General features: G+C 38.4%; 2 protein-coding genes across 7 annotated transcripts; both read right to left on the bottom strand.

Moving 5' to 3' along the window:
• Nucleotides 1–1,162: 1,162 nt before the first annotated feature.
• ATMIN (ATM interactor) lies at nucleotides 1,163–16,021 on the bottom strand. 5 transcript variants are annotated; one of them, XM_026058514.1, is made up of 4 exons: nucleotides 15,788–16,021; nucleotides 11,252–11,377; nucleotides 9,868–10,067; nucleotides 1,163–9,159 (listed from the first exon to the last, which is right to left on the bottom strand). In XM_026058514.1, exons 1-4 carry the CDS (start codon nucleotides 16,007–16,009, stop codon nucleotides 7,329–7,331), a joined length of 2,379 nt encoding a protein of 792 aa, XP_025914299.1. In that variant the 5' UTR covers nucleotides 16,010–16,021; the 3' UTR covers nucleotides 1,163–7,328. The 5 variants fall into 5 exon arrangements, with proteins under 5 accessions (XP_025914299.1, XP_025914327.1, XP_025914305.1 ...); XM_026058542.1 differs by lacking the exon at nucleotides 11,252–11,377 and adding an exon at nucleotides 10,896–11,251 and having other exon boundaries at nucleotides 15,788–15,874; XM_026058520.1 differs by having other exon boundaries at nucleotides 11,252–12,024; nucleotides 15,788–15,867.
• A 1,297-nt stretch (nucleotides 16,022–17,318) lies between these two features.
• On the bottom strand, nucleotides 17,319–27,215 carry CENPN (centromere protein N). 2 transcript variants are annotated; one of them, XM_026058955.1, is made up of 11 exons: nucleotides 27,150–27,215; nucleotides 26,603–26,867; nucleotides 25,590–25,635; nucleotides 24,773–24,829; nucleotides 24,331–24,407; nucleotides 22,544–22,720; nucleotides 21,705–21,806; nucleotides 21,103–21,160; nucleotides 20,522–20,634; nucleotides 18,942–19,065; nucleotides 17,319–18,638 (listed from the first exon to the last, which is right to left on the bottom strand). In XM_026058955.1, the coding sequence occupies exons 2-11, from the start codon at nucleotides 26,771–26,773 to the stop codon at nucleotides 18,523–18,525; spliced, it is 1,041 nt and encodes a 346-aa protein (XP_025914740.1). In that variant the 5' UTR covers nucleotides 26,774–26,867; nucleotides 27,150–27,215; the 3' UTR covers nucleotides 17,319–18,522. The 2 variants fall into 2 exon arrangements, with proteins under 2 accessions (XP_025914740.1, XP_025914749.1); XM_026058964.1 differs by lacking the exon at nucleotides 18,942–19,065.
• Nucleotides 27,216–27,271: the final 56 nt, after the last annotated feature.

Below are 27,271 nucleotides of genomic sequence, written 5' to 3'. Positions count from 1 at the left end.
GCTTCTCTGGAAACATCTTCCATATTTCGCTACCACTATGGTTGAATGGTGCCTTATGCAAATACTTACTCAGAGCATAACGGGACCAAACCCAGCAGCCTGGTCTGCATCAGGGAATGTTGTCTTGAATGTAGCCACTGCAACAGTACAGGTGAACTTCCAGTCACTGAGCATCTGCTCCTTCACCTACTCGGAATTAATATGGAAGTTGACAAGATACCAGGGTAAGAGTAGAAATCAGTATTCTATATCCTCCAGGTAATAGAAAATGATGGGATTAAGCATGGGGACTGCATAGGATAAAAGGGGATAAAGTATCATGCATGCTCCAAATCAGCTTAGTCCAGCTTTGTTTATATTCACAATGGTAAAAATTGTTTTCTCAGTTATACAAAATATGTTGCAAAATAATATGAACTATTAGATAGGATTGTAATTTTCTAGTGGGATACTTTGAAAACTAATCAGCATAATGCAGTTGAATTTCTACCTGATGCTACTTATGACCCTAGAGATCTTGAAAATTAAGGGAGGGATGGGATGGATGGTAAGGCAGAGGAAGAATGCAAAGCAGTCCTTCAATCCTGAGGGTCTATTGCAGAGGAAAGGCATCTGTCAGCGAAATGAAACTCTAGAGGTATCCATTTTGCATACAAGGTAATTAAAGATTAAAGTTTTCACTGTGAAAGCCTTGTCTCTTTATGAACGCACTGCTGAGCACTTTGGGATGGAGCATCACGAGTGCAGCCAGTCTGGATGCAGCTAGTCAAAAGAGCCTTATCTGTGTATGTGCGGTTCAGTACCAAAGTCTACGACAGGTTCACTTAAAATGGAGAATCTCCCTAATGGAGGTTTATTTCAGGGTCATGAAATGTAGCATCTTGTTAAATCTGATTCTATTTGTGTTCTAAGTTTAAACTTCCTATAACTCATTGACAAGTAGGACTATGCTGGAAAACATAGGGTTTTGCAGTCTCTGGAGATCAAGCACTGACTTTTAAAGACATTTTTAGATTACAAAAACTCTACTGATTCCAAAGACACCTAGCTTTCAGAAGATGTGATGTTAAGGAGTGATGGATGGCACTTGTTAATAGGCACTGTATACCCYACCCATGCCTCTGTAGGCAGGAGATCACAGCCATTAAAACAGAAGACAAAAATAGATTGAAGTTGACTTTATTCCAAAATATGTATAATTTACAGGAGTAAAGAAGTGCTTCACTGGTGAACAAAATGTTTCAACACTTGTGAATAACTTACTAGTAGCTTTATGTAACATTTCAGTTTCCAATAGAGAGAAATAAACAGTATTTTGGCACAGGGTTTTCTTTGCATGCATTATACTTAAAAGTTTCACAATTATTAAGACAACATTCCTTCTTTGGGATTGTCACTTGTAAAATAGGTATAAGAAAAGAACACTTGCTTTTTTCTGTTCATTGCAAGTTTATTGGCTTAAATAGCAAGAATCGAACAAGAACATCCTTTGGAAACTAAATTTCTCCACTAGATGAAAATCTCAACAGTGATGAGAAGACAGACATTTTAAGGACATTTCTCAGCCTTATTGAGATTGGCTCACCCATGCTTTGGGAAAGACTCTCCCATGAGACTTATTACTCATCCATTCCAAATAATTAAAAGTTTAAATTAGATCATTTCAATCAATGTTCAATTCTGTAAGCTGAAAAATATGGCTATCTTTCATATCTAGCTTTATTTTATCAGATGCACTTGTAAGCACTGTGTATATAGAAGTGTGGTCAAGTTAGCTCTGCATGCGAGTGCTTGAAGCATGCATGTAAAGCATCACTCATGGTGAAATGGGAGCTGCACAGCTTACATCATCACAAGGCATCTATTACATCCCATTGCTAGTTATGTTGAAGATACTGCTAAAAAGCCAGTATATGAAAAAAAATCAGAAGTAAAGGACTTCTGTTGTTTAACTGAAGATCAGCAACTCCTTCAGGAATTTCCATTATTTCAAGGCTCTCCAATTACATTTTTAGTGATGTGGAAGAGTCACATACACTAAGACAAACCTAACATCAACCTGACTGCAAGGCAATACAGAGTTGAATGATGTGGCTCCTTGATTCTGTTCATTGCATAGCAATGGCATTTTAAACAAGAAAATTCAGTCATGCTCTAAGCAGCAAATCCTTCAAGCACGCAAATTCTGATTCACATCAACCTTTTAAAAAAATAAAATACAGAAGTTGCAAGTTTGCACAACACATTGGAAAAGCAGCTTGCTACCATTAAACAACCCTATCCTCATAGTGTTCATATAAAATCCTAAATGGAAGCCTGCTTACAGTAGATCTATTCTATTAGGAACACAAGCGTAACAGCACCTTATAACAAACATGAATGAAAAAGCTGCAAGGCCCACAATGTTAGCAATGTTTTGGTGTGAATGTATTTGGAACAGTAAATTGTACATTAAGAACATGTTTTAAAAAAACATGTCAACAACAGATTAAAGCAAAGGAAGCTGTACACCTTAGTGATAAAGGTAAATAAAAGTTTGGTTCACCTCTGAATTGTCATTTCATTAACAAATATTCTTTTGCAAGTTGAGCACCTTATATTGATTCAGTATGTAATTATATTAGTCTTATAATTTACTTACCCAATGTTTGAAAGGTTATTAACAAAAAACCCTTAGATCTGAATCCTGCCAACACATACATCTTTTTACCTTAGTCCCACCAAAATCAATTCACATCCGACTCTAAGCACGTGAGCATGTGTTAGCAGGATAAGGACTGCAAATAGTGGAAGGCAGTTATCTTTGTTCACAGGAAAGCTGGTTTTGTTGCCTCTACGCTCTCAAGGTACATATGGGTAGCAGGGAAATTTAGCCTTCTGTTGTCAATGAAAAACTGACTGAGAGTGTGCCTAGGAATAAAATTGTGTTAAGGAGCATTAGTTAAGTATATTGTTAAATTACAGACCCTGATTGAATTGTTTAAAATCAGAAGAGGTCTCGCAAGGCTTGTTTTACAGTTGTTTAACTTACATACGCTTCAGAAGAGAAAATTTTCTAGACACGACTTTGCATAGCTAAGAATATACGGAGTTAATAAACTCTGACTTTAAACTACCAATATCTCTTAGGCTGGCATGAAGAGTTGAGGGGGAGGATTCCCTCYGTACCAAAGCAGGAAGAAGTATTTACAAGCATATTAGCATAATAGATGCAAATATAAGTAGAAACATACATCCACTGTTAAACAATTTTTGAGCATGAAGTGACAAACATGGAAGGCAACAAGACAGACCTCTCATTTTTCAGTTGTTCTGTGCGTATGTTCTCATAGACTGTGAAAGGAACGTGTCCCAGATTTGCTTATATTTAATTTGATTTTTTTATATACCTTGAAAACAGAATGTGTTTACCTTTTATAACAATCAGCATTCTCTCAAAAGCCAGAAGTTTCAAGTCAAACTACTCAGTTTTGCATAAACACACATGTGCAAATAGCCAATGGAGGCTCACATCTGCCACTGTACTACTCTACCAAACAGGCATAAAATGTATCCATTTTTCCAGAAAGCTACATTTAAGAATTTAAGTGTACAACTTAAATGTATACATAACTGCATTATTCTTAAATATCACGAAAAATCTATTAAAGAATATCTGCCACTGTTATGTTTATCTTCATCTATCCAAAGAACTGTACGAGACCGATGCCATGTTTATTCTGAAATTATGTAGAGCAAGCTGGATTCATTAGATGGCACAGCTAGCAAATTCACCTTTCCTGACCCGCTCGCTCTTCACAGAACACCGCAGTCTCAGTACGGCTGAAATCACAGTACACTGAATGCATCACAGAACGGCTGAGGCTGGCAGGGACCTCTGGAGACCATCTAGTCCAACCCCCCTGCTCAGGCAGGGTCACCTACAGCACGCTGCCCAGGGTCGTGTCCAGGCTTTGGAATAGCTCCAAGGATGGAGACTCCACAACCTCTCTGGGCATGAGATGAGGAAAGCTTTTTCTGACAACCAAATGAACCACAAGTCCAGTGAAGTCTTTGAAAAGAGTCTATCAATTGCAGTAACTTGTTAACGGCCTCTCCAGGCATTTTCCATTTTTCTCTTAAGTACCAGGCTACTATCTTTCCCAGAGACAAACCGCTGAACTTGGTGAAGCAGCAGGTTGATACATATTGGTAAATCTTGGACTGACTTTTTCTTTAAATAATAAAGAAAAGCTCAAATGAGCCTACAAAACTACAGACTAATTTAGAGTAGTATTACACAGGCGTAAGAGATCTATCACAGCGTAACTTAGAATTAAGCAGGAAGTGCAAAGAGTAAGGGCAAGTAATATTAGTTATCGCTTCTAAATAAAAATTTGTGCTAAAAGGCTACGGAGAATCTGATGTTACTTTTTCTGTATCTTAGTTCAAATGGCAGTAGAGGATAGACTACTCATATAAAAGAGAATTAGCAAAATAACAAGTCACTATTGACTCATATAATAGAGACAGTGCCTTGAAAATCAGATCAGAGACAAATTACAGAAAAAGGAAGATTAAATATAATCTTACTACTATTAAGAAATAGTTCTGACTAAAGTTAATTCTATAAAACAAAGGCCAAAACAGAAAACTAGCTCTTGGAAAGAAGAAACCATTTAATTTTGAAGAATTACAAGTATTTAGCAACAATATTTCAGATCAAGTTTCATTAGGTTCACTCTGGAATTCAACAGAACTATGAACAGTCTGATTGCAGTCTTTGCATTTTTTTTTTAATATTTAATAAATCCTAAACGAGGACATGTGCTAGCAATCTAGAATCCAAAGTGTTTTCTAATATATGTATATTTATCATTTTTGTTTGACTTTTATAAACAACTCACATGGAATCAAATTTGTGAAAAAATTAATCTTGGTCAAAATGAGCAAATTCCATAGGCAATGCAGGTATGCTTAACTGCTTTCTTAATGCTGCATTTTCATTAAATAATTTCATGGTACTGTGATACTGTGTTAACCTACTTAAATTTAGCTAGGGGTGGGGAATGGTATTTTTGTATTCTAATAGAACACAGAAAGCTCAGAAACACTTTTAATTACAAAATAGAATAAATGAGTAATGATCACATTGTAAGATTCTGTGTCCATCCAAACTGTATGTTTTTTCTGCTAGTCACGGATGTTAAGAGCTTTGGCTTACATGTTAAAAACAAGGTGATTCTCATTCTGACTTGTAATTAGTTTTGGAAATGCTAGCTAGCATCTCAGGTGGCTACGGCTACAGTTTGAAACCTTCTGTAATTCTGCTCCTCATCAGTTAAGACTCCTTTACCAAAAGCAAACTGCTATACTCCTGAGGGACTACAGGGTTCCTTTGTGCAGCTGCTTTAACCAAAGACTGTGGAAGGCTCCAAGCTCTCACCTAGAAACATTGAAAAATAGGATACAAGTTTCTGGGCTAATTTACAAAGATGGTTTCAAGCATAAGCAGAGATTCTTACCATATTAGTGCGTTGATTTAACTACGACAATTTAAGCAGTGGTAGGAAGAGACAAAGAAGTTGAAAGGTATTGCTCATTTCAAACGAAAGAAGCCAACTACATCAGATGAGTAACCTAACTCCCATATCCTTGAACCGAGGATACGAAGCAAAGCACAGAGCACAGCGAGTCTTCCAAAACTAAGGCTTGGACAGACATTACAGATGGGCTGCCTAGCAAACAGGTAGCCAATACCCCTCCCCTTACGCTAGGGAAGTAAGGTCTATTATAGGCCCAGAAGCTCGACATCACATTGCTTTTGTCATTTAAGGTAATGGAAACTAGAACTTGTCCAAGACAAAACCAGAGGCCTCCATTTTGCTGCTATTATAGTAAAAGATAAGAAGCAGTTAAAGCCAAATTCCAGGTTACATTCACAATTGGCTTAACTTTCTTCATGCAATTGCATCTACTGCAAGCTTGGTAGAAGGCGTAAGACAGACATAAAAAATAAAATAAAAATTTAAAAATCCAAGAGGTCATGTATTTCTCTTCAACAGATCAGTCCGTTTAAATTTGATTATATTCAGAAAACTTTCCAAAAAGCTGCTGGCACGGAGGGTTGCAGATCAATGCGCAAAAGCAGGACACCCCTCTTCCAAAAGGGCTTCTGTGAGCTGGTCTCCCAGCTTTCTTCTACAGGCTCCAACTGGCATTGCTTTTCAGAAGCAGGAAGTCCAAGAACAGAGGTCCAGGTGAGGATGCATTTTAGAGAATTTAATTTCCCATTTCTAAAGATTTTTCTTAAGGTAATTGTAGTATAAGCCATTATAAGATTTCTCAAGCTATATCCTGATAGAGCTAGGGGAATTTCAGTAAAACCAAGTTATTCCAGTCTTTCAGGCACACACATTTTAACATTAGTGTCTTACAGTCACAAACGATTTAAGCAAATCCCTCCTGAAGACTAAAAATATTTTAGTACACAAGTTAAAAGGACAGCATGCTAGTTTTCCCTATAACTGTGTATTCCCAGTTCTTTTCCTACCCTTCAAAGGGGCATCAGTGCCACTTGAGAAAAAAAACAAAAAAACTATTGCTTTCTACATATTTTTAATAATAAATATATTCAAGAGTCTACATYAATAAAGCTAAAGATGAATCTTGCTGAAGAATGCAGTAAGTGGTATACAAGGCAACAAATAGATACTTCTAAAGATCTACAACTGAGCGAATAGTATCAAATCTACTCTGTTGGACGGGTGCTTGGAAAATACCAACTTACACAGGAGTAAGAGCTGTGAAGGCAGAGAATAAAAGAAGCCAGTACGGCTTATATTGGCATATCCATGCCAAATTTAAAATACAAGCTACTGAAAAAAGTAAAGAAAAGTAGCTTACACTAAGAGAATCCTTCCCCATAAGTTCAGGGAAGCATCCGAATTGGACAGGCCAGGTTTTGGTCCAGGACACTGGAACCCTATATGTACGCCAGAAATAAATAGATAGGGGAAAACTTCAAAAGTTTTTCAGTTTAAATTAAAGCAGTATCAGCTTTGCAAAGAAATCTGAGCAGAAAACATAGGCACCACAAAAGTTTAAGGTTCAAATGTACATTAACAAGTTACAAAAAACAAACAAACAAATCACACACACATTTATGCCCACGTAGTTTATGTTGAAGTTACAAATTCAACAGAGTACCTTCAGCATGAAAAACCTCTCAAGCCAACTGCGCATGACAACTACATTCAACAACGCAAAGTGGATAACTTGGTCAATCCACCTCTCCCACCCCAATAACTTAATTTCACACCACAGGAAACAGTTCTGTTACACAGCGCTCAATGGCTGGACTTGTCAGAGCTCTGAAACAAGGAGCACAGTTCTTCACAGGTCTGTGTTTCTACCGAGCTGAACTGGGACTCCATTGTATTCCAGGCTAAGTCAGCCAGAAGAAAATCATCCATTGCTGTCTGTGTCTCATTGCTGGTAAGGAATAAATTCCCAAGGTTCTCAAAGCAACTATCCATTGTCTGTGTTTCGGCACTATTCAACTGGACTTTGCTTTCTATGTTCTGGCTAGGTATATTTTTAGTAGCAGGATACACTTCCGTCTGGGTTTCCGTATCAGATGAGTCAGTACTCATGGAGAAACTAGACTGCTTCAGAATACTGCCTAAAGGCAGATGGGTATTACTGTCCAAAAAGAAATTCAAGTCTGTCTGTGTCTGCGTATCAAACATCTCCAAACCTAAGAAGTTAGAATTTCCTCTGCAGCTATACGATTGTGTGGCACTGTCTGAAAATAAGAAATCCGTCTGAGTTTCGATGTCCAGAGACTCCAAAACAGGCTCAGAGTTTAGGGTACCAAGTTCACTTTCTTCAGTTTGAGTTTGGATATTGGATGCTGAAAAGAACTCTTCAATATCAAAGTCTATTCCTGTGCTCTGCGATGGGCCAGATGGCAGATGTGTGTCAGCATTAGAACTAGCGTCAGACAAAAGGCCACGATTATCCAGCGTCTGGCCAGACATGTTTCCTGAAAAGATGTTTTCCAGATCACTTAGTAAGTCCATTGTCTGGGTTTGATTATCCATTGTATTTTGAGGTGGAAGTATATTAGTCTGTGTATTGAAGCTGATAAGGGATTCTGACTTCACTGTATCTTGATTCAGGCTCTTGCAATTACTTCTTTGCAGCAAGCTTTCATCTATATTTGCAGTCATTAAATTGTTCTCTGGAAGCCCAATCTGAGTGGAGACATTGTATGACGAATGAACATTGTCAAAGATGTCACTGCACATTACAGCCTGGTCCATTTGCACTCTTCCATCCACAGAGTTCTGCGTTCGACTGGTTTGAGTCTCTCTAGAAATACCACACGTTGGAAAACAGGCCTGGCTAAAAGCATCAGTCTGAGCAGCTATGGATGAAGTCAGTTTAGAAGCAGGCAGCAGTGTCTGTGTTTGTACACTGATGGGTAATGACACCTGTGAACTGAACGACAGATCTGTCTGAGAGCAAGAGGATACAGAGGAATCAGGAGTCCAGGCTGCAGTTGGTACAAAGTTCTGTGAAGTATAAGATAAGTCAGTCTGTACATTTATGGAAGAAATTTTATTCTTGTGGTAAACATTCCCCAGCTCTTGTCCTGTGTTAGCTGATGTAACCTTATCCAAGTCAACTTGTACACCAGTACTTACTGGTTCATTATCACCAGAATTTGTCACTTTTGAAACAGGCATAGTGTCTTTAAATACAAGTGTTTCTGCCTCCAGTGCCGGAATCAGAATTCCTACAGACTGAGGCAATAAATGAACAGTACTCATAACTGACCCTTGATTATCAACAGCCACTACAACAGGTTTCACAGAAGAGTCTGTGGCAGATACAAATACAGGCAAGTGAGCAAGCTGCATCACTGGAAGTTTAACCAAAGCCACTTTGGGCTTTGGTAAAAGCATCTTCGGTGTACATTTTGGCTGCATTTGCTTAACAAAGTTAGAACTGCAGGAGCCTTCAAAAGGGGCTACTAATTTCACTTCAGATGAGTCCAGTTCCCGAGTGCCAGGATTACTGTTGTGTGTATTGATGAATGCTTCATTTGCTTTCTCTGCCAACTGCTGATTATGTATGGAGGTTTCCATTTTCCTTTTCTTACTAGGAGGATCCCTGTGAACATGAGATCAATAATTTATACTTCTCTTCAAGCACAAAACATCTGCCTTCCATTCTTTCAAGTCACTGCATCGGATATATGAACCCAAGCCACAAACGAGGATGAAAATGAGAAGACCACTAATCCTGATTAAAATATAGGATTTATTCCTCACTCTTATTTAAAAAAAGAAAAAAGCTTACCTATTTTACAGAGACCTATGTTCTAAAGAGAGGTTAAGGTTTAGAGTTTTTGTCTCTCTTTATACATTAGACATCTTCAAATCATAGCGTTTAATTCATTTTCATGCTAACTGGACTATAAAAGAAAATAGACTGAACTGTATTTCACACCACAGTTGCCAGCTGTATACATTTCCAAATGATCTCCACTTTCATGAAAATAAAAGCAGTTCCAACAAGTATCCCTAGTATTTACACCATCTAGTGCAGTGTCATCAGTAACTATCTTGCTGGCAGTGCTTCCTGTTTTATATGTGGAAAACCTGATCTTACTGATTAGGCAATTAATCATCATCGCCTTCAACAAAACAGAAACTGCTAAAAGCAACAGAACAAAGAAACTGAAAACAGTTCTACAGCTAAAACGGTGTGAGCCAATCTCCAATTTAATCAACAGAAAGGGGACAAAAAGGCAGTACATAGGAGACAGAGGACTCGGGGATGAACACAAGCAGCAATACTTTACTGCTTCACTTTTACCTGTGTTCTGCAGGAATTTCATGGCCAGTTCTGTAAATATGAGACAATAATGCTGTTCTGCTGGCATAAGGGCACCCACAAGTACACTGGAAAGTCTTGCCACAGTCCTCTATATGCCGCTTCAAGTACCATTCTGTACCATAGGAGTTACTACATTTATCACATTTGTGCTTCTTTTCAGCATGCATCTTCATAAAGTGCTAGAATACACAATGAAAAGTAAACATCAGTCTGCAGCTGAGTTAAAGAAATCTTTAGGGGAGACATCGACACTTGCAATATTTTATATGTTAAATATCATTGAAGAATAGAATTAGAAATCAGAATCTTTTGAAAATCTCATGAAAAAAAGTTATGAGCTTAGAGTGTTTAAAAATTGAAAATCTTCTTGTGCTACGTGCATCTCAAAATACATACCTTCAAGTTAAGAAAACGTAAGATTGAAAAATTTCATTGTCTGAGTTGGAGTAAAGGAAAAAAGCTAGAGTATAAGAATTAATAAGTTTATTTGTACAAATATTTGTGTATACACAAGATTCATATCGCATTCAGCTCTCCAAGCTGGGAGAATGGATCTACTGGGAGGTTCCTGATCATATTAGCTCCATATCAGCAGCTTTCGCCACTTAAAACATTTATCTGCATTTTAAAGAGCAACATAATCTTATAGGAGGTTTCTCCTAATCCTAAAGGAGGTTCCTTACTGACATTAATAAAGCTAAAGATGAATCTTGCTGAAGAGGGCAGTAAGTGGTATACATGGCAACAAATAGATACTTCTAGAGATCTACAACTGAGTGAATAGTATCAAACCAAACAAGTCAATTTTAGAGCAAAGGACAGAATTTTTCTTTAAAATTTCTGGCAGCAAGTGCTAGTCACCCACGGTTCTCCATGGATGATCACAGATGACCAAAAGCAGAAGAGTAGGTTTTTACTCACACAGAGAAACAATTTTTACATGCTTTCTTAAACAGGTAACTTGTAAACCAGTGCATTTTGAGACTAAAGCAGAGAAAAACCCTTACCTCTTCCCCACTTAAAAAAAAGTGGTTTAAAAGCATCAGCTACATCTTAAACCCTTATTGGTTGCTCCTGTGATTTTCTTCTCCTCTTTGATCTTTTTCAAGCTTATTAATTTGGGCAGAAGGGCTGTCTTCCATCTTAGCAGAACATACCAGTGTCTGCTTGATCAAAAGCTTCAGGTCCTCCAATGTCAACATGCAAACATGCAAATTCACCAACCATACGCCCACATGGAGTTTCTGCATACACTTCTGCAACTTCTGGATACATGCTGGGGGGCTTTTCGCATATCTGAGTGCAAAAGTGTACATTCTCTGGAGTAGAGAAAGTCAGGACCAAATCAGGAAAAAAGGAATACCTGTTTTACAAGAGAAAATTGGGAAAATGGTCTGTTTGGTCCTCTAGGGCAGCCTTCAATAGGACAGCAGTAGAATTTCTGTGAAGTTTTCAAACCCTTCCTCATTGGTGCATTAAGTTTTCCATCCTGAAAAAGTACAATTTGACAAAAATTCTACAGGTTTGTGTATTAAAGACAACATTCAGAATATACATCAACTTTGGCTCAATTAGTTCACACACCTCAAGTTAAAAGCACTTTCCTAACCGATGTGATACTCCAAATGGTGTGTTTCACCTGTTTAGACGCTATTTCGCTCGATCAGAGTTGCCAAGACAAATCACAGCAAGCTCAACAGAGTAATGGCATCGTACTAGTTACTTCTACCAAGATACTCCTGGCCCCAAGCAAATTATACATGCCTTTTGTGTTGAGCCAACAAGCTTACCCTACAGATACTAAAATACACTGCCAATACAATGTGATTTTACTTGTTAGTAGAGCAGGCTACTTGCAGCACACTGTGTAACACAACACTTCTCCATCACTGGAATTCTGTCAGCACCATTTAGAGTTTATTTGTAATAAAATGAAGAATGCAAAGTACTTTCTGTCACTTAATTTAGAGCATAAACCAAAATTCACTTAAGTCTGTGAAACTAACAACTGTTTGCTAATTCTGAATCCGTAAACGTTAAGTGACTAATATACCTGTGCTCTCCATGCAATCCACCTCAGTGGCCTTATCACATGTGCACCATAAAAGACAGCAATATAACTTGTTCACAGAGGGCCTCAAAAAATAAAATAAGAAGGATGCATTAATAGGATTGTCCAGATTGCTCAACAACATAAAACTGATTCCTACTGAGGACACAGCCATGGAAACCAGGCAAAACACATCCCTCTAGACATACTCTATCTGAAATCTTTTGGTCTCAGTCAAAACATCAGGCACCTGTTCTAAGCAAAAAATTTAAAAGCAAACTATTAGAAAAAGGAAAATCCAATGCTCAGTGTAGCTCCAAGTCTTTTTCCAGTTTCCTAAGCCTGACTAGGAGGCCAACCAAGTCCCCAGTGCCAGGTACAACAGCCTATGATGTGATCCCCGAGATCATTATTCAGATAAAAATTACTGGAGCATGCCCTGTTTGGGCTCCTCTCCTGATTTCCTTAGCAAGATGACAGTGAGAGTAAGCAGAGTAAGTGATGAAATGCTGATATTATACCAATGATTTCCTAACTACTTTCTTCAGGCAAATCTCCAGCCACTTCACATTTACATGGGTTACACCATACATAAAGAATTCACAAAATGCAATAATCATCCTATGTGAAACAAAGAAAAAGTATGTACAACAGCTGCCATGACATTGCTTAGGTCTGTTCTTCTCACCTAGCTACAGCTGGTCAGGACTTAAACTCTGTTCAGACCTACTTTTATCGTGCTTTTGGAGTATTCATTTCTTTTGCCCTGCAGGAATATCACAAACTGGATTAGTAAGGTACTTCAAAGATTTTGTTTTCCCTCAAACCATCTTTCAATTTAACAAATTCTATGAAAAATATAACATTCCCTTCAAGCAATGTTTCAGTTCTATTTCTAGATACTCAGCCCTGTCTCTTGACAAAGTCAATCAGCTTCCATTTTACCAAAAAACCCTCTGGAATAATTTTTCGGACAGGGAGTTTTCATATAAGGTTTTAAACCTTCCTCTGCCCTTCTAAGCATCCTTCTGCACAGGCAGCAGATTTTCCCATGGATGAGCCATTTGTAAATGGGCCTGTTTTTATCTCCCTTGTGACTGTGGATTCAATGCCTCAATTTAGATAGCATTAACCTAAGTCTCAAGTTATCTTTAAAATAGCGCAGCATTGTTGCTAAAGGTTGAATAGTTACTGTGATTATTTTTGCACCTTAGAGAGCCACTGCCCAGAAGAGAGGAACATGACTCAACAATCTAGCTGTTCCAGTCCTGCCACCCCCAAATTAATTTTTTTAACCTCAAATTTACCCCAAAACACTTTGATCAGATACCAATCTAGAAGATATCAGACTTCTTCCTTCAGAAAGAAAGATTTGCCTTTAATTAAAAACTAGGTTTAGTATCCTTCATTGCAGAGGAAAAATCAATAAGCTTAGTAAGCAGCAATTAGCCTTACTTGGGAATAAATAAGTTATTCCAAGTGTGTAAAATTTAACATCACGACCCATCAGATGACAGTGCAACCAGAAATATGTTCAGGCACTTAACAGGCAAACCACAGTCAGATTTTTCAGAACTACCTGAATGCTAAATTTCTACCAATTGTCTAAATGCCTGATAACATGCTTCTATAAGAGCATCCCAAGACCTTAATAAATCACATTTCAATTTCTGTAGTAGCTCAGAAAAAAAMCAAAAAAAACCTAAGCTGTAAAATAATACCAAGTGTTTAAAGGCTTTATAAACATGAGTAAGAAGCTTTTATAACAGATGGAACGTAGATTTTGAGGCACAGATCACAACAGATTTGTTGTGACAAGTTGAAAGATACTCTACACATCCACGTAACCTTTACCATACACGAATCGTATTTTGACTAACTTCAAAGTCCTCCTAGCTCTAAATGGTTAACCTTAGATCTTCACAGAAATTTGGCTGGCCAGTCATATTTCAGACATTTTTCACGAGTCTACTCCTTCTGATTTTACTTCTCATGGTTACACAATACCCACCTCCACAATTATTGGTGGATATTTGTTCAATTAACTTATCACAACGCAGACATTTGTATTACACGGAATACTGACATTCAGACAGGGCTTGTATCATCAATATGGAAAAGAGAAAGTAATAATCCTTGCTACTGATTTAGCCAAGGTGAACCTAGTGAGGCCTTGCCTCCCTGCAACAGAGAGATTTACTCCACAGGATTAATTTAAAACATGGTTACAGTATACTGTAGCCAACTATTTAAAATATTCTTTGTAAGCAGGAGATTACGCATTTCTTTAGTAAGTAACAGGGAGAGAAGTGCAGTTATTCTTATCGTCAAAAATATTGAGCTTGCGTAAAACCCGTGTTTGGGTAACAGGCCGGGAAAGGCCAGCTTTCTGAGTGCGATCTCCCTGGTATCACAGGCATCCACAGAACCCTCTCCTCTACAGGAATTGATCCAGCTTCATTTTCAGAGTGGACAGACATCTTCCCCTCTGCCTCATAAAATATTATAGACAAAAGACTTAAGTATTCAAAAAGTTTTCAAATCTAATATTGCCAGCTTATATTCATCGTTCCCGTTTTACATTGACTTAATTAAGCTAAGGAGCCAGCAGACAAACATTTATCTATTAACACTTGATCATATCATCTTTGTTAGACCAAACAAGTCAAATTCTTACAGTCTCCCTTCAGCAGCCACTTGCCGTTCCCATCCTCCTGTGTATTCTGACATATTCTTCTGCCGTATTTTAGGATTGCCCTTCTCACAACAGCATCCCCCTAAAGGCTCATATGCCTACAAYCAAATAGCACTTGCAAGTGTTTTCCATTTAAGATTTTCTTGCTACAAACCAGGACTGATCAATTTGAAATTTCTGTCATCAGTTCACAAGAGCATAACCTTGTATTTTTACTACCGCACTTGACCCTATTTTTTCCAGGGTCATCCTGCTTCCCTGTGCAAGTGTCCTCATCTCCTTCCACAGAGACAATGCCCATTTTGGGTATCAAAACATCCTACGGGTACTGTGCTCATTAATTCCAGGAATAGGATTTATCTTCATGTACCTGGCACTGCGATCTTAAAAAAGTAGGATTATATTTATGAAAAGCCTACACTCCAGAATACGCTCACCGAACTGTTGCTGTCCCCCTGCCCCACAGGCTGCGTTTTCTCACCAGCACTATTGTAATGAAGGCTCGTTTCCAAAATGGCATCCATCTAGGCTTTTTGGCTCACAGACACTTTTAAAAAACAAACCAAGCAGCCCAGCATAACTACAACACTCGGTATTTTAATTATGACGGGTTACCAACTGCTAAGGGGAGAAAATGCAGCATGTTTGTACAGCGCTTAAGAAATAGGGCCAGTGCTTCTTATCACAGAAAGATAAGCAAAAAGCAAACAAAACAATAGAAACAGAGTCCCCAACACTTTAAACTACCCCAGCTTTTGCTAACGTTGGTACCAGACTGGTCGTTTTCTGTACGCGGCTGTAGCAGAGTCTCGGCGCGGGCGGGAGGACGGCGCGGGCACCGCCACCGCCACCGCCACCGCCACCGCCGGGGTTTCGCCCGCGCGCCGCGCTCCCGCTTTACACACGGGGGAGGCGTAACCGGGGGGGGGAGGGGAAGCGGTTCGGTATCGCCCCCTGAGGAGACCCCCGCAGCGCGGCCCACGAGCTCGGCGACCGGCCGGGCCGGTACCGCCCCCGCGGCGGCCCCCAGGCCCGGGGGGGACGCAGGAGGGGAGGGGGGGGGAGCAGGCCGGTACCGCCTCCGCGGCGGCTCCGAGGCCGGGAGGGGTCGCGGGACCGGGATCGGGCCGGGCCGGGCCAGGCCGCGACGGTACCTGGAGGCGGTGGGCCTTGCTGAGGTGCATGTTGAGGGCCGGGCTGTTGGGCAGGACCTTGCCGCAGCCGGGCACGGTGCACAGGATGTTGGTCCTCACTTGGGACAGCTCCGTCACCGAGGGCCGCACCAGCTCGCGGGGCGGCGGCAGGTCCCCCGCGGGCGGCGCCGCCGCCGGGGGCCTCCCGAGCCCCCCGCCACGCCGCCCCGCCGCCGCCGCCATGTTGCTGTCAGCTGCGCGGCTCCCACTTCCGGGTGGGCGGGGCGTCTCATGAATATGCATCGCCGCTACTGAATAATCACAAGGAGCGCGCTGGCCCCGCCCCTGACCCCGCCCCCCGCGGCAGGCCGGTCCCTGCCCTTGGAGGCCGGGTGGCGGCACCGCTCGGCACGTGGGCCGCGGCCGCTGCTTCCCTGAAAGACTCAGTGAAAGGAATATTCCTCTAACTTACATTATCAAAGGCCACGTTAGAAACCAAGAAACAAAGAAACAAAACTGTGAACACGTTCATACCCAAGAAAGAGAATTCCATGATAAAAGACCTAGGCATCAAATTACAGGATAAAGGGAGCTCATCGAGCAGGTAAAATAACTGATTTTGCCAGCTTTCACCAATATTTCCTTTCTGGTAATCATGGAATCTCTCTCCAAACAACTTTCCGGGGATTTATTTATTAGTATAGAGCTGCATTTTTAAAGAATCAATGACCCAGTAAGCAAGTACATTTCCCCCCTATAGCTTTGCCCATTAAAGAAAATCTGAGCAAGATGTTACCTATAGAGAGTCCACTCTTAGTGTGCAAACATCACGTGCTTGGTCTTTTGACAAGTCTCTTCCAGGAATGTGCTAGGGCCCYATGTGTCCTTGTGTTCATTATAGAGCCTATAACAAACGTATAGAGCACATAGCTTGTCTACAAGGATCCTGCTTCTTGTAACTAATAAATACATGTTTGCTTGCCTGGAAGTTCTGTGTCCATTATGTAATAGCCAGTTGTGAAATGCATACCTGAAAAAATAAAGGAGACCAACTTCTCTTGTTTAAAAAAGGGAAGAGAGGGAAACAGACTGATAGGCAGAAGCACGCAGTAGGCAAGGTACTCATGATGTTTAGAGTATTTTGAAGCTTTATCTTTCTATTATAAATCATCATCATCTCAGGTGTTTAAATTATTTGTGTAGGGCATTAGGAAACAAAAGTTGCACAGACTGAAATGCATACTGGAATCTTAATGGGTCTAACTTAGAGTGGTATATGAGGATAAGTGGGTGAGAGACATTAAGAGCCAACTCTTAGCTGCATGTAGACTTGGTATTATACAAAACCTGAAATCATTTCAGGATCCTAACATAAGTATTCTTGTCAAACATTAGCCTTTAAATTGCACAGACAGAAGTGCTAAAAACGTACGACTAGCAGAGAGCTGTAAACTAATTTTTTTATGTACTAGTTATACAGAGTTGCTGAAAAACAACAACAGAAAAATCAGTATATGTTAAGTCATTTTTCAGTTAGTCAAGCCAAACAAACTTCTGTGAGAGGACTTAATTTACACATTTATTTATGGTTTGAAAAACAGCCCCATACAACCTGTCAAAATAGGTACATAGTATAACAAAGTTTTTCAAAAGACTGTCTTTGCATATTGACATATCTAAGGAAATTGCATATACTCAAAATATACCTACAATAAGTTTCTAGGTAAAAGAATATTTTTTAAAAAATTGTACAATATAACTGAATCTTCAAACCAAATCCATCTCTTAAATTAAAAATGATGTAGAAAGTTACACAAAATGTTTATTTATTACCTCTAAAGAACGTCACTGCAGAGCTAATGTTCTCATTAGTGAAGACTGCCATCTTGATTCTGCAATCTTTATGTCCACAAGTAAAATGAAGTAGTAATGTGCAAGGATTGAAGAAGRATGAAATCTTTAATGAAGTATACATTCTAAAACACAACTTCCTCAAAACAAAGTTATTGCCAATTCCATTGTATTCCTCTAGGGTAAAATTCATAAAATATTAATACAAACAGATAGAAAAGATAGAATTTGGCTTTTTATRTAAGTATTTGTTCTTGAATATTGCACTCGGCTAGTAAAGACACTGGATCTGAATCAACATCTGGTATAGCTGGATGGAAACTTCTTACTGACATCTGCATTTCAAGAGTCCTGTCTCCTTTCCCCGACTTGTCTGCAATGGCCTCAGAGTGGAATCTTCTTCTGCCAAGCTCACAACGTGCCTGACCCAAGGCAGCTGGGTCGGTCCCCTTGTTTGAATGGGACTATTCACACGGTCGAAATGGGGCATGTGCTCTGTTACACTGCTGAGCTGGAGCCTAAGAAAAAAGGCTACCTAGAATATCTTAGTCATGGCAGTAAACTGAATAACTGGAGATGTCCTGTTGTACCTAGATTAGGCTTAGCTAGCTTTAACTTCATGTATACTATTAAAAATACAGTTAAGAGCAATCATCGCCTTTAAAATTTAAATAATCATGATCACTGCTGGACCTTGTTTAAGCTTCCTAATAGCTTTTTATTTAAAACTATCTAAAGATTAATTTTTTAAAGACTAATGGGGAAAAACAACTCAAAAGAGTTGTAAATGGAAGAAATTTAAAGAATAAGTTAATTAAAAAAAATCTCTGTTTTAACCTTTATTATGATTTAGATTAATACCAGTAATAAATGAGTTCTATATTTTTCTATAAATCAGTCTTAAATTAAGGGCTTACAAAGCTTCCTGGAAAGAAACCTTTCCTCTCTCTAATTTTAAAATAATTCCTCGCTTTCTGTGGTATACATGTAAGTAGTGGTGAAAGTGGTGCATCAGCCAGACCTGGAGAGAGCAAAAGAAACAGATAATTATAGCTTAACTCAGCCAATATTTACATTTCATAAATGGTATAGAATTAAAAATACAGCTTGAGTATCTATGTACAAATTAGGACTTCTAAGAACAAGCTGGTATATATTTAGACAGCAGTTTTCATAGTGGTGACATTTTTATTCTACTAAATTTCTATACATTTCTAAACAAACTATGCAGGCTCCCTCTTAAGCAAGATACAAGCAGAATGCAAGATAATAAAAATATTCAACTATGAATTTTTCCTCCCTTTTACAGAGCTGAAACACTTACCTGCTGGTGCCAAGGATTTCAGTGATTCTAAGAGATGCGGACTAGAAAACTTGACCAGACATCTGAATGGCTCTTTTATATCCAAGACATCCATTTTAGGATTACTTTTAAACATTGTCTCAAGCTGTTAAACACAAAATTTCCAAGGAGTATGAGCTAGGAATATATTTTATGCATATGTTATTATTAAAACAATAATACTTAGACTGTGGCCCATTGTCTTTGAATACTGTTTGCAAACTACATGTGGTATTAAACAGAACATCTTATATCCGTATTTTAAAAATGGATTGTTCTGTATCATTATAGTTCTCAAACTTTTTGAGTAACTAGATCACTGTCACCCCTCAGCAATTTTTGTAAGGCATAATACACCCAACAGAGCCAAACACTGTAGAGCYACATGCCTAGTAGTTTGTAGGGCGGTGTGGGAAGTACTGCTGAAAGTTATGTTTTAACTCAGTTACTACAGATGTGTTATTTTCTTAGCGAGTTGCTGTCCTCAAGTTCACTTTCTTTCTAAATAGACATCTAATTCAAAATTATTGTGTAAAATTAACTAGTGGTTATATGGAGAATTAAGAACAAAAACCAAAACATGTATTTCCTAGCATCAGAAATGAATGGAAGTAATTCCAGATACTATAGCACACCTTTCCTTGAACTTACGTACTTTTTTCATTTCAGAATTACAGCACAGACAAATAGCTTCTCCCCATATACCACACATATAAAACTAATCTCCAAAAGACTAAGATAAGTTAGTCGGACCAAAAAAAGTTCTAACTGATATCAAACTGAAAAAAATTGAAAATGGAACCAAGTATTACTTTGAACATTAGAAGATTTTCAAACAAGCATGATTTCATTTGGATGGTTTCTTCAAACTGCTTTTTGAGTTAAGTAAAAAATGATTAGCAACTAACTAGGTAATGAAAATATGTTCTACAAGTTTCAGCATTAAAAAAAAAAAGTTTATGAATCTCCTGTAATCTCTGAAATTATCAGGTAACTATGAATAGGTTAACCATGTGGTAGAAGAAGAATCAATTTGCTATTATTTCTTAGTGTTAACATGATTCTGGTTTGAAGAATATTTTATTAATAAAATCAGAAGGTGCCACCATGTGGCAAACAATTCTCTGCTGAAAGAGACAGCCTCTTCAATTACATAGTAAAAATGATCTCTTGGAATTTCCAATATATCTGTTTATCACAGAAAAATCAGTGCATCACCTGAGAAGTTAAATTATGGCTGTTACATGTATTATGAGCTTTATACGTACTTTGAGTAGCCCTAATTTCTTATGCTTGAAAACACTGCTGTTTTAACTCTTTTAAGCTTTATTACAAAAATAAGTCAAAAATACYTAGTTCACAAGGCTGAAAGACTTGAAAAACGCCATCTAGTGGTCTGACCAAATCCCAGTGCAAATCTGTTTTATAAAGCCAGTTTTACCTAGCGTATTTTAAAATGTCCTTCCTAAAGCTTGCAGCAGTACTAGAAAGTTCTTTATTTGCAATTTAATGTAGCTATTTCTGCTGAAACTATAAAAACAAAAATTGATTGCTTTTCCTACCTTATATTGTGCAAATTCAAGTTTTGGTTGGGGACCATCACCAAAAACTTCCCGATTCACTCTCTGTATTCTTTCTTTTTCACTTCTGTTTTCTTGAATTATCCTTAAATCCACTGCAAGTGAAAGGGGAGGAAGGAGGAGAGGAAAACCAGAATGACAACTCTGCCAGCTGATACAATACTGTTTTTCTGATCAAGTGAATGCTCCAGTGTAATATAAGAGGAAAAATAGAAATGAATTTGAAAAGATTCATCACAATCTTTTTCATAAGCCAATTATCCGCTTCATATTTTCAGTTCTTACCTGTTAAGAAAACCAAACAAGCTGATATGAAAGGAAATACTGGGCATTGTGCAATTTTGGTTTCATAAATATGTGTGTCCAATGACTGTTAGTGGGAAATATTTACCTCTTCTAGAGGTATCCAATATTACGGCACCCCTCCAGTATGGACAATATAATGTGAATATAATATATGTACATTTCTTACTGAAATGCACTCCATAAGCCAGGAATATTTTTGAGTACAAATCTAACAAGTAATGACACTGAAGCTGCAGCTTAATTTAAAATGTACATACCATTCTCTGGGGCTACATTCCTTTCTTGTAGAGGTCTTGGATAATAAGTTTGGAAGGTCTAAATGAGGGAGGAAAAGATTAATCCTTTACTTTTAGTTCACTTCCACTTCTAGAGGCTATAGCAGAAAAGAACTTTCCGAATTTCCTTTTATTTCTCTTTCTTAAAATAAGCATTCGTCCTACTTTTTGACAATTACTCTAGGCCAGGAAGCCCAACTTTGAGAAGACTATCCCCATCCTTCTATGATATTCGTGAACATTACAAGTGTTACTTGGATGAATAGAGTAAATGCCCATTCTAATAGTTTCCAAAACATTACTCTAGGAAGCCCAGTGAAATTATACTAAAAAGTCCTAGGATTGATCCAGTCATACAATTTTGTACGTACAATTCAGACTAAGTTTAACCTTCAGGATACTAAGGTATTAGATCACCATTTTAATGTTACCTTAATGAAAAGTGGTCCACCTCAGTAGTTCAATATTATTTTAACATAATGATCTCTTGGAAGAGGTGAATTTTCCCCTCCCATAGGGAGTAAGAACTAGGCCTGAGACAAGAAGCAAGACTCATCTTAGAATAAACTTGTGGAGTGGCTCACCTGGCTATATCTCTTAAACGCGATATCTTTAAGGGAGTTTAAGCAATGACTTCGAAGCTCCATTTCACGGATGTCATGGTAATTGGAAGCAACAACCAGTGCCTTTAAATAAAAATTGAAGTTATTTTAACAGCAGTATTAATCATCACTGTTTATAATATGGAAAAATATAGTATTTCTAGACATTGCAATGTTTTTATTTTAGGGTAAGCAGCTGGCCTTTAATGAGCAGGATTCTCATGTCTGAGGAATGTGCAATAGATTGTCATTAAGGTTAGATTAATACTTAAAGGCATTCATGGGATTAACTAAATAATTATATAGCATTATCAGCCTGATAAAGATAATGAAACAACTAATATGGAGGTCTGCTAAAACAACACCACCACCCCACCACCACACTTACAAACACTGATCACCAAGAGTTTACAGAAAAACTAGTTTTTTAACCTAATTAATAGCTTCCCCTGATGAGCTCATACACTTAGCTCATACAGTTAACCGCATTGATTTAATATTCYCGGGCTTCTGTGAGACAATTTAACTGCATATTGCCTAACATTTTTATTAAGAAATTTGAAAGATTCAAGATCAGCAAAGATCCCAATAACTGAATATATTGACTATTCACCATTCTAAGGGTCAGAAAGATTGATATTTGCCCCATTTTTATCAAGAGTTGGGGGGGGGGAATGACTATTTAAATTAGAAAATTACTTTACAATTTGGGGTTCTGGGGAATTGATGAATCTTTAAGCATCCTCTTAAAAACTAAGAAGCAGAATTATAGATCTACAAGACTGTGGTAGAGTCAGGGTCTACACAGTTTTATTTTCTACCTGACATAGCAGAGGTAAGGTGCTTCTAAGCACTGAGGCAGAAATGAAGACGTAGGGTGTCTGCGAATGGTATACAACATAGCTGGTTTTGTATTGGTTTGGTTTTTTATATGGGGTTCCCCAAGCAATTCTAATCCAGATTGCATTATCCTCATATTCTCTAAAGTTGATGGTAACCTGAAACAGAAAAAGAAAAGCTTCAATTTACTTGCACATTCAGATGTCAAGAAACATTTTGTTACCTCTTCAGCCTGTGTTCACACAACCCAAACATAATGCAGACAGTACACCACTGCCTGAATAAGAAACAAATCCCTCTAGCTTGGTCAAGATTGTATTTAAATCAAATTCCAGTTGGAGAAATTATAATTTTTTTGTTGGGGGAAGAAAAAAAAAAATCTTTCAAACTCTAATATGACTTTATTTTGCCCCTTCAGAAGATGCATATCAACAAGAACAGAAATGGCTTATTACAAACCCTTGATTTTCTCTTTTGGGAGAGTAGCAATGCAACAAAAAAAGTCTTTGTATTTAGAAGGAGGACTAGTAACAGTATTTCAAATGTCTTATTTTTAAGAAACTAAACTTTTGATACATTTGCTGATTTTAGACCTGAATATAAATATCTATCACAGGTCAAGAACTCATAATCAGTATTTTGAAGATTTCCTTCCCTGTTCTTGCAGTTTTGCTACTCAGTTGCTGTTGATTTTCAGCTTCTTTCTACCTTGACAAGAACTCCCTTTGCTTCAGGCAAGCTCTTAGTGGACTAGGTCCCAAACTATTTGAACTGGTGGACCAACATCACCTCTCAAAGTTTTTGTGGACTATCATAATTAAAAAAAAGGTGAATCTAATATTTTAATAGGGTTCTATGAACTAGATAAGATTAGCTGTTAGGCCAATTTGTATTTGTTGCCCTCTACTGTTGTCAGTGGAAATCCCTTGTGTGTCCAGAAGGGACACAACTAATTACCCAGAGGCACTTTCAGAGGCACTTTCTATTCCCTTGCCTAAATGAAGCAGGTGAGTTAAAAGTAGTTGCAGAAGGAAAAGGCCACTGCAACTTGCTCACTAAAAAGGTGAGAAAATACCTCCTTCACAGACATCTCTTACCATTTCTTTGTAGCCTAGAAACCACTTCTTGCTCTTGACAGTGGTCTGCCAGTCATTATAATGTAAAAAAAAAAAAAAATCAGGACCAAGTTTTCAATGAACACAAAACATCATCTTTAAACCAGAACTAAAATGAAATGGATGCAATTTTGCTTACTAATCCAAGTAGTAAAAAAAACAAAAGAAAAATACAGAAAAACCCACAAAACTTCCTTGTCTTGCTTATTGATGCAAAATACTGGCTACTTCAAATTCCATCTAGATTCTGCTTCATCAGATCCGTTTTTTCATGTATTATTATTGGGTATCAGGACAGAGCAATACCAATTTATCTAGGCAACATGTACACTCAAAGAGAAAAAATAAATAAATAGAAAATATAGAGAGAATACTGCATTTCTTGAAGCCTGAAATAGGCAGTGTCATAGCTTAAGGCAAAACTATGCTTTATTTCACTCCAGTTCAGCAAACTTGTGATGTTCCTAGAACAGATATACAGAATATTTTTACCTATTTCACATGCAGTCCCTACCATTTCCAAAGTTAATAGTTTTATTCCAATTCTGAAGCAGTTGGCAAGAGGAAAAAAAAAATACCCTTACAAAAGATATATGCATATAAAATATAGACACCACAGAGCTGTGCAACACTTAGAATGGATTTATTCTTACGTTTTTCAGAGCTGACTGAAGTCTTCTTTTAAATTTTTTTTTGAAATCTGTTAAGTCAAAAAAGTCCGTTTCTTCCCCTGTTATACAAGAAAAAGAGATCGGAATTCTGTTTACAAGAATTAGTTCAAAGATGTTTTTACAGTTTTGGCTGAAACAAAACAATGTAGAAAAAGATAAAGTTGCATAATTATATAAGACAGGCCTATATTAAATTTGAGCCTCGTTATTGATACATAAAGTTAATATTTGCTTAATAGTTATTAATTTCTAATAATTGCTTGAAAAGTTGAGCAAAAGTAGTCTGAAAACATTAAATATATCTCTAATGAAAAATCCATACTAGACTATGTTTGTATTTAAAGCATATTATGTGAGGCAATACTGCAGAAAGTTGGCAAGGACTATAACAGTGAGATTACAGCAGGGAAAGATAGTTACCTACCTGTTTTGTTCATCTGGTAAACACTCCATATTCTTTTGTTTGGGTAGATGTGGTTRTCTAGGGAAAAATAAGAATTGCTCAATAACACAGTATATTTATCAAAAGGTAATTAAAGAAACAGATTATTTTACAATACTTTTATGACCAGTTTATTTCAAAAAGATGACTTCCAGTAATGCAACATAATTGATTCAACATTCTTAAGCTACCATTAATGGTAAGCCTAAAAATAAATGTTTTTAAATTAAGAAAGATAGGAAAATTTTTTGTAATTTGATTAAGCAGCTAATAATATCTCTGAGGTCCAATGTTTAAAGAAGCATTTCACCTAAAGTTACTGAAATTCAGTCTAAACTCAAACTGAGAAATGTAGACTGTTAAAATTGCAATTCAGAATATTATATAATAAAGTTACGAATCAATATTGTAGTTAGAATTCCATCTGGAGTATTTGCTGATGGTTTTGCCATATGTCACTCCCTATATGGGGCAAGATACCATTGATTTTAGGGTTCTGTGCATACTGGAGACAAACTTATCTCTCCACACTTGTAACTAAGCACTGGATACAACTTACCGCAGTTGACATCTATTTAGAAGTCAGAAGAACCAAACACATGCTTTTGTTGATTTTGCAGCTTATTACTTTTTTAAAAAATGGTCAGACAGATCCAATCAGATTCAGCATCTAAAATGTAATTTGTTTACACCAAACGCATCTGTAGACTCACCAGGGCAATTGCTATGTAATTAAGGGAGTTACCAAATTACTTGGAAAAAATAGAAAGGTGGGAACAATAAATTCATTTTTACTTACAAATTATGTCCAGGACTGCTGCTTGCTTTATGTCTGCAGAATTATCCTGAAAGGGAAAATGACAATACATGGTGAACTGCAGAGCCAGAATACTCTATCACATTGTTTAGTAAGTGAAAAATCTCCATCTAGGTAGTTTAAATTATTTGGATTGCACTGAAGTCCACAGCAGGCATGCTTTAAGACACTACACTTAATAACTATACCTATCCTACCTGGGCTATGACAATATAATAAGACTCGTAGTACACCAGTAAGTACAACATCAGAAAGGTTGTTTGCTTACAGTGTGCAGAATCAAAGCAGTTCTGGCCAAGAAAATTTTTCCAAACATTGAACTGGCTTATCAAAATCCTCCCAAAACAAACAAGCAAATGACAGTAAAATGAAAAAAAGGGTCTATCTTCACTTCACATGGGACAGTGCAGAACTCTATCAAATTCACATGTCCATCAGCATAAGTATATACTATAATCCCTGAGATCTCTAGACAGAATCACTTACTATGCAAAATTGCAGAAACTCTCAGAACACTGTATTTTGTAAGAGCCAACAGTGAGAATATGCTTACACAGCAAAATAAGGAGGTGCTTGCGGCATGCATGATCATCTTACACTACTGAAGAAAAGCTAGAAATCAGCGCTGTCATTACCCATACTAGATTTAAATCAGCACTGGAAAACAAACGTCTTAACCAGGGCCTTCTTTTTACAATTTAGAAATATCCTTATTTCTTAAAGGTTTAACACACTGAGTTTTAATGAACTCTGTACAACTTAAAACTCAAAACATGCACTTCTATACTCCACAAGGGCCAGTCCTGCACTCATAGCAGCTAGACAAAGTCACTATCATTGCTAGCTTTGCTTTACGTTTGCCAGTCTACAAACTGCCATTTGGTGTTGGATTATGACCAAATAAAGCTMACTTCAGAATGAGAATGCTTTTGATGGTGTGTCAACACCTGCGTCCCATATATCACCAAGAGGCAGTTCCCAACGAACAGCATTACCTCGCAGAGCTGAACAACATCTTGGGAAATGTTGTCCTTTGTCTGATGGAAGTTCAAGGTTTGCAGCTGCGTCTCAGAGAGAAAGCCCCAGGTCTGCAGCATTGACTTGATCTCGTCGCGTGGGATTTTGAGCACAGTTCTTCTGATATACTCAGCAACGGTTTCATCCATGATGAAGCCGCCCGGGAAGCAGAAGCGCTGGAAAGACCTCTGCACAGGCAGGCTCAGGAGATTTCCCGACTTCGCAAGGCGTACAAAGCTGTGCCTAGGCAAAGCATTAGCATCACTCCTAAGTGCGGTACTAGCAGGAACTCGCGTCTCCCGGGGCCGAGGGCTCAGCCACAAGCCCCTACGAGCGAGGGGGAAGGGAGCAAGCGGCAACCCAGGGCCCTTCCGCCCTCCTCAGGCCAGGAGCCCGCTTCCAGCCCCGCTGAGGGGGCCTGGCTAGCGCGTGAGGGCCCCAGGCCGCCCCAACGGCCAGCACCGGCCCGGCGGGGAGGGAGGAAGGAGAGGCCGCGTCCCCCGGCCGGCGAGCGGTCCCACTCACCTGCCGCGCCCCAGGCGCCGGGCGCGGAGACGAGGGGAGCTGCGCGGCGTGGAGCCGCCCGTGGAGCCGCCCGCGGCCCCTTGGCGCCCGCCGCGCGCCCCGCCAACCGCCGCCCGCCCTTC

Source organism: Apteryx rowi, unplaced genomic scaffold (genome assembly GCF_003343035.1).
Source record: "Apteryx rowi isolate R43461 unplaced genomic scaffold, aptRow1 scaffold_1, whole genome shotgun sequence".
Classification (NCBI taxonomy): Eukaryota; Metazoa; Chordata; class Aves; order Apterygiformes; family Apterygidae; genus Apteryx; species Apteryx rowi.
This window is presented reverse-complemented; position numbering and strand designations above follow the sequence as displayed.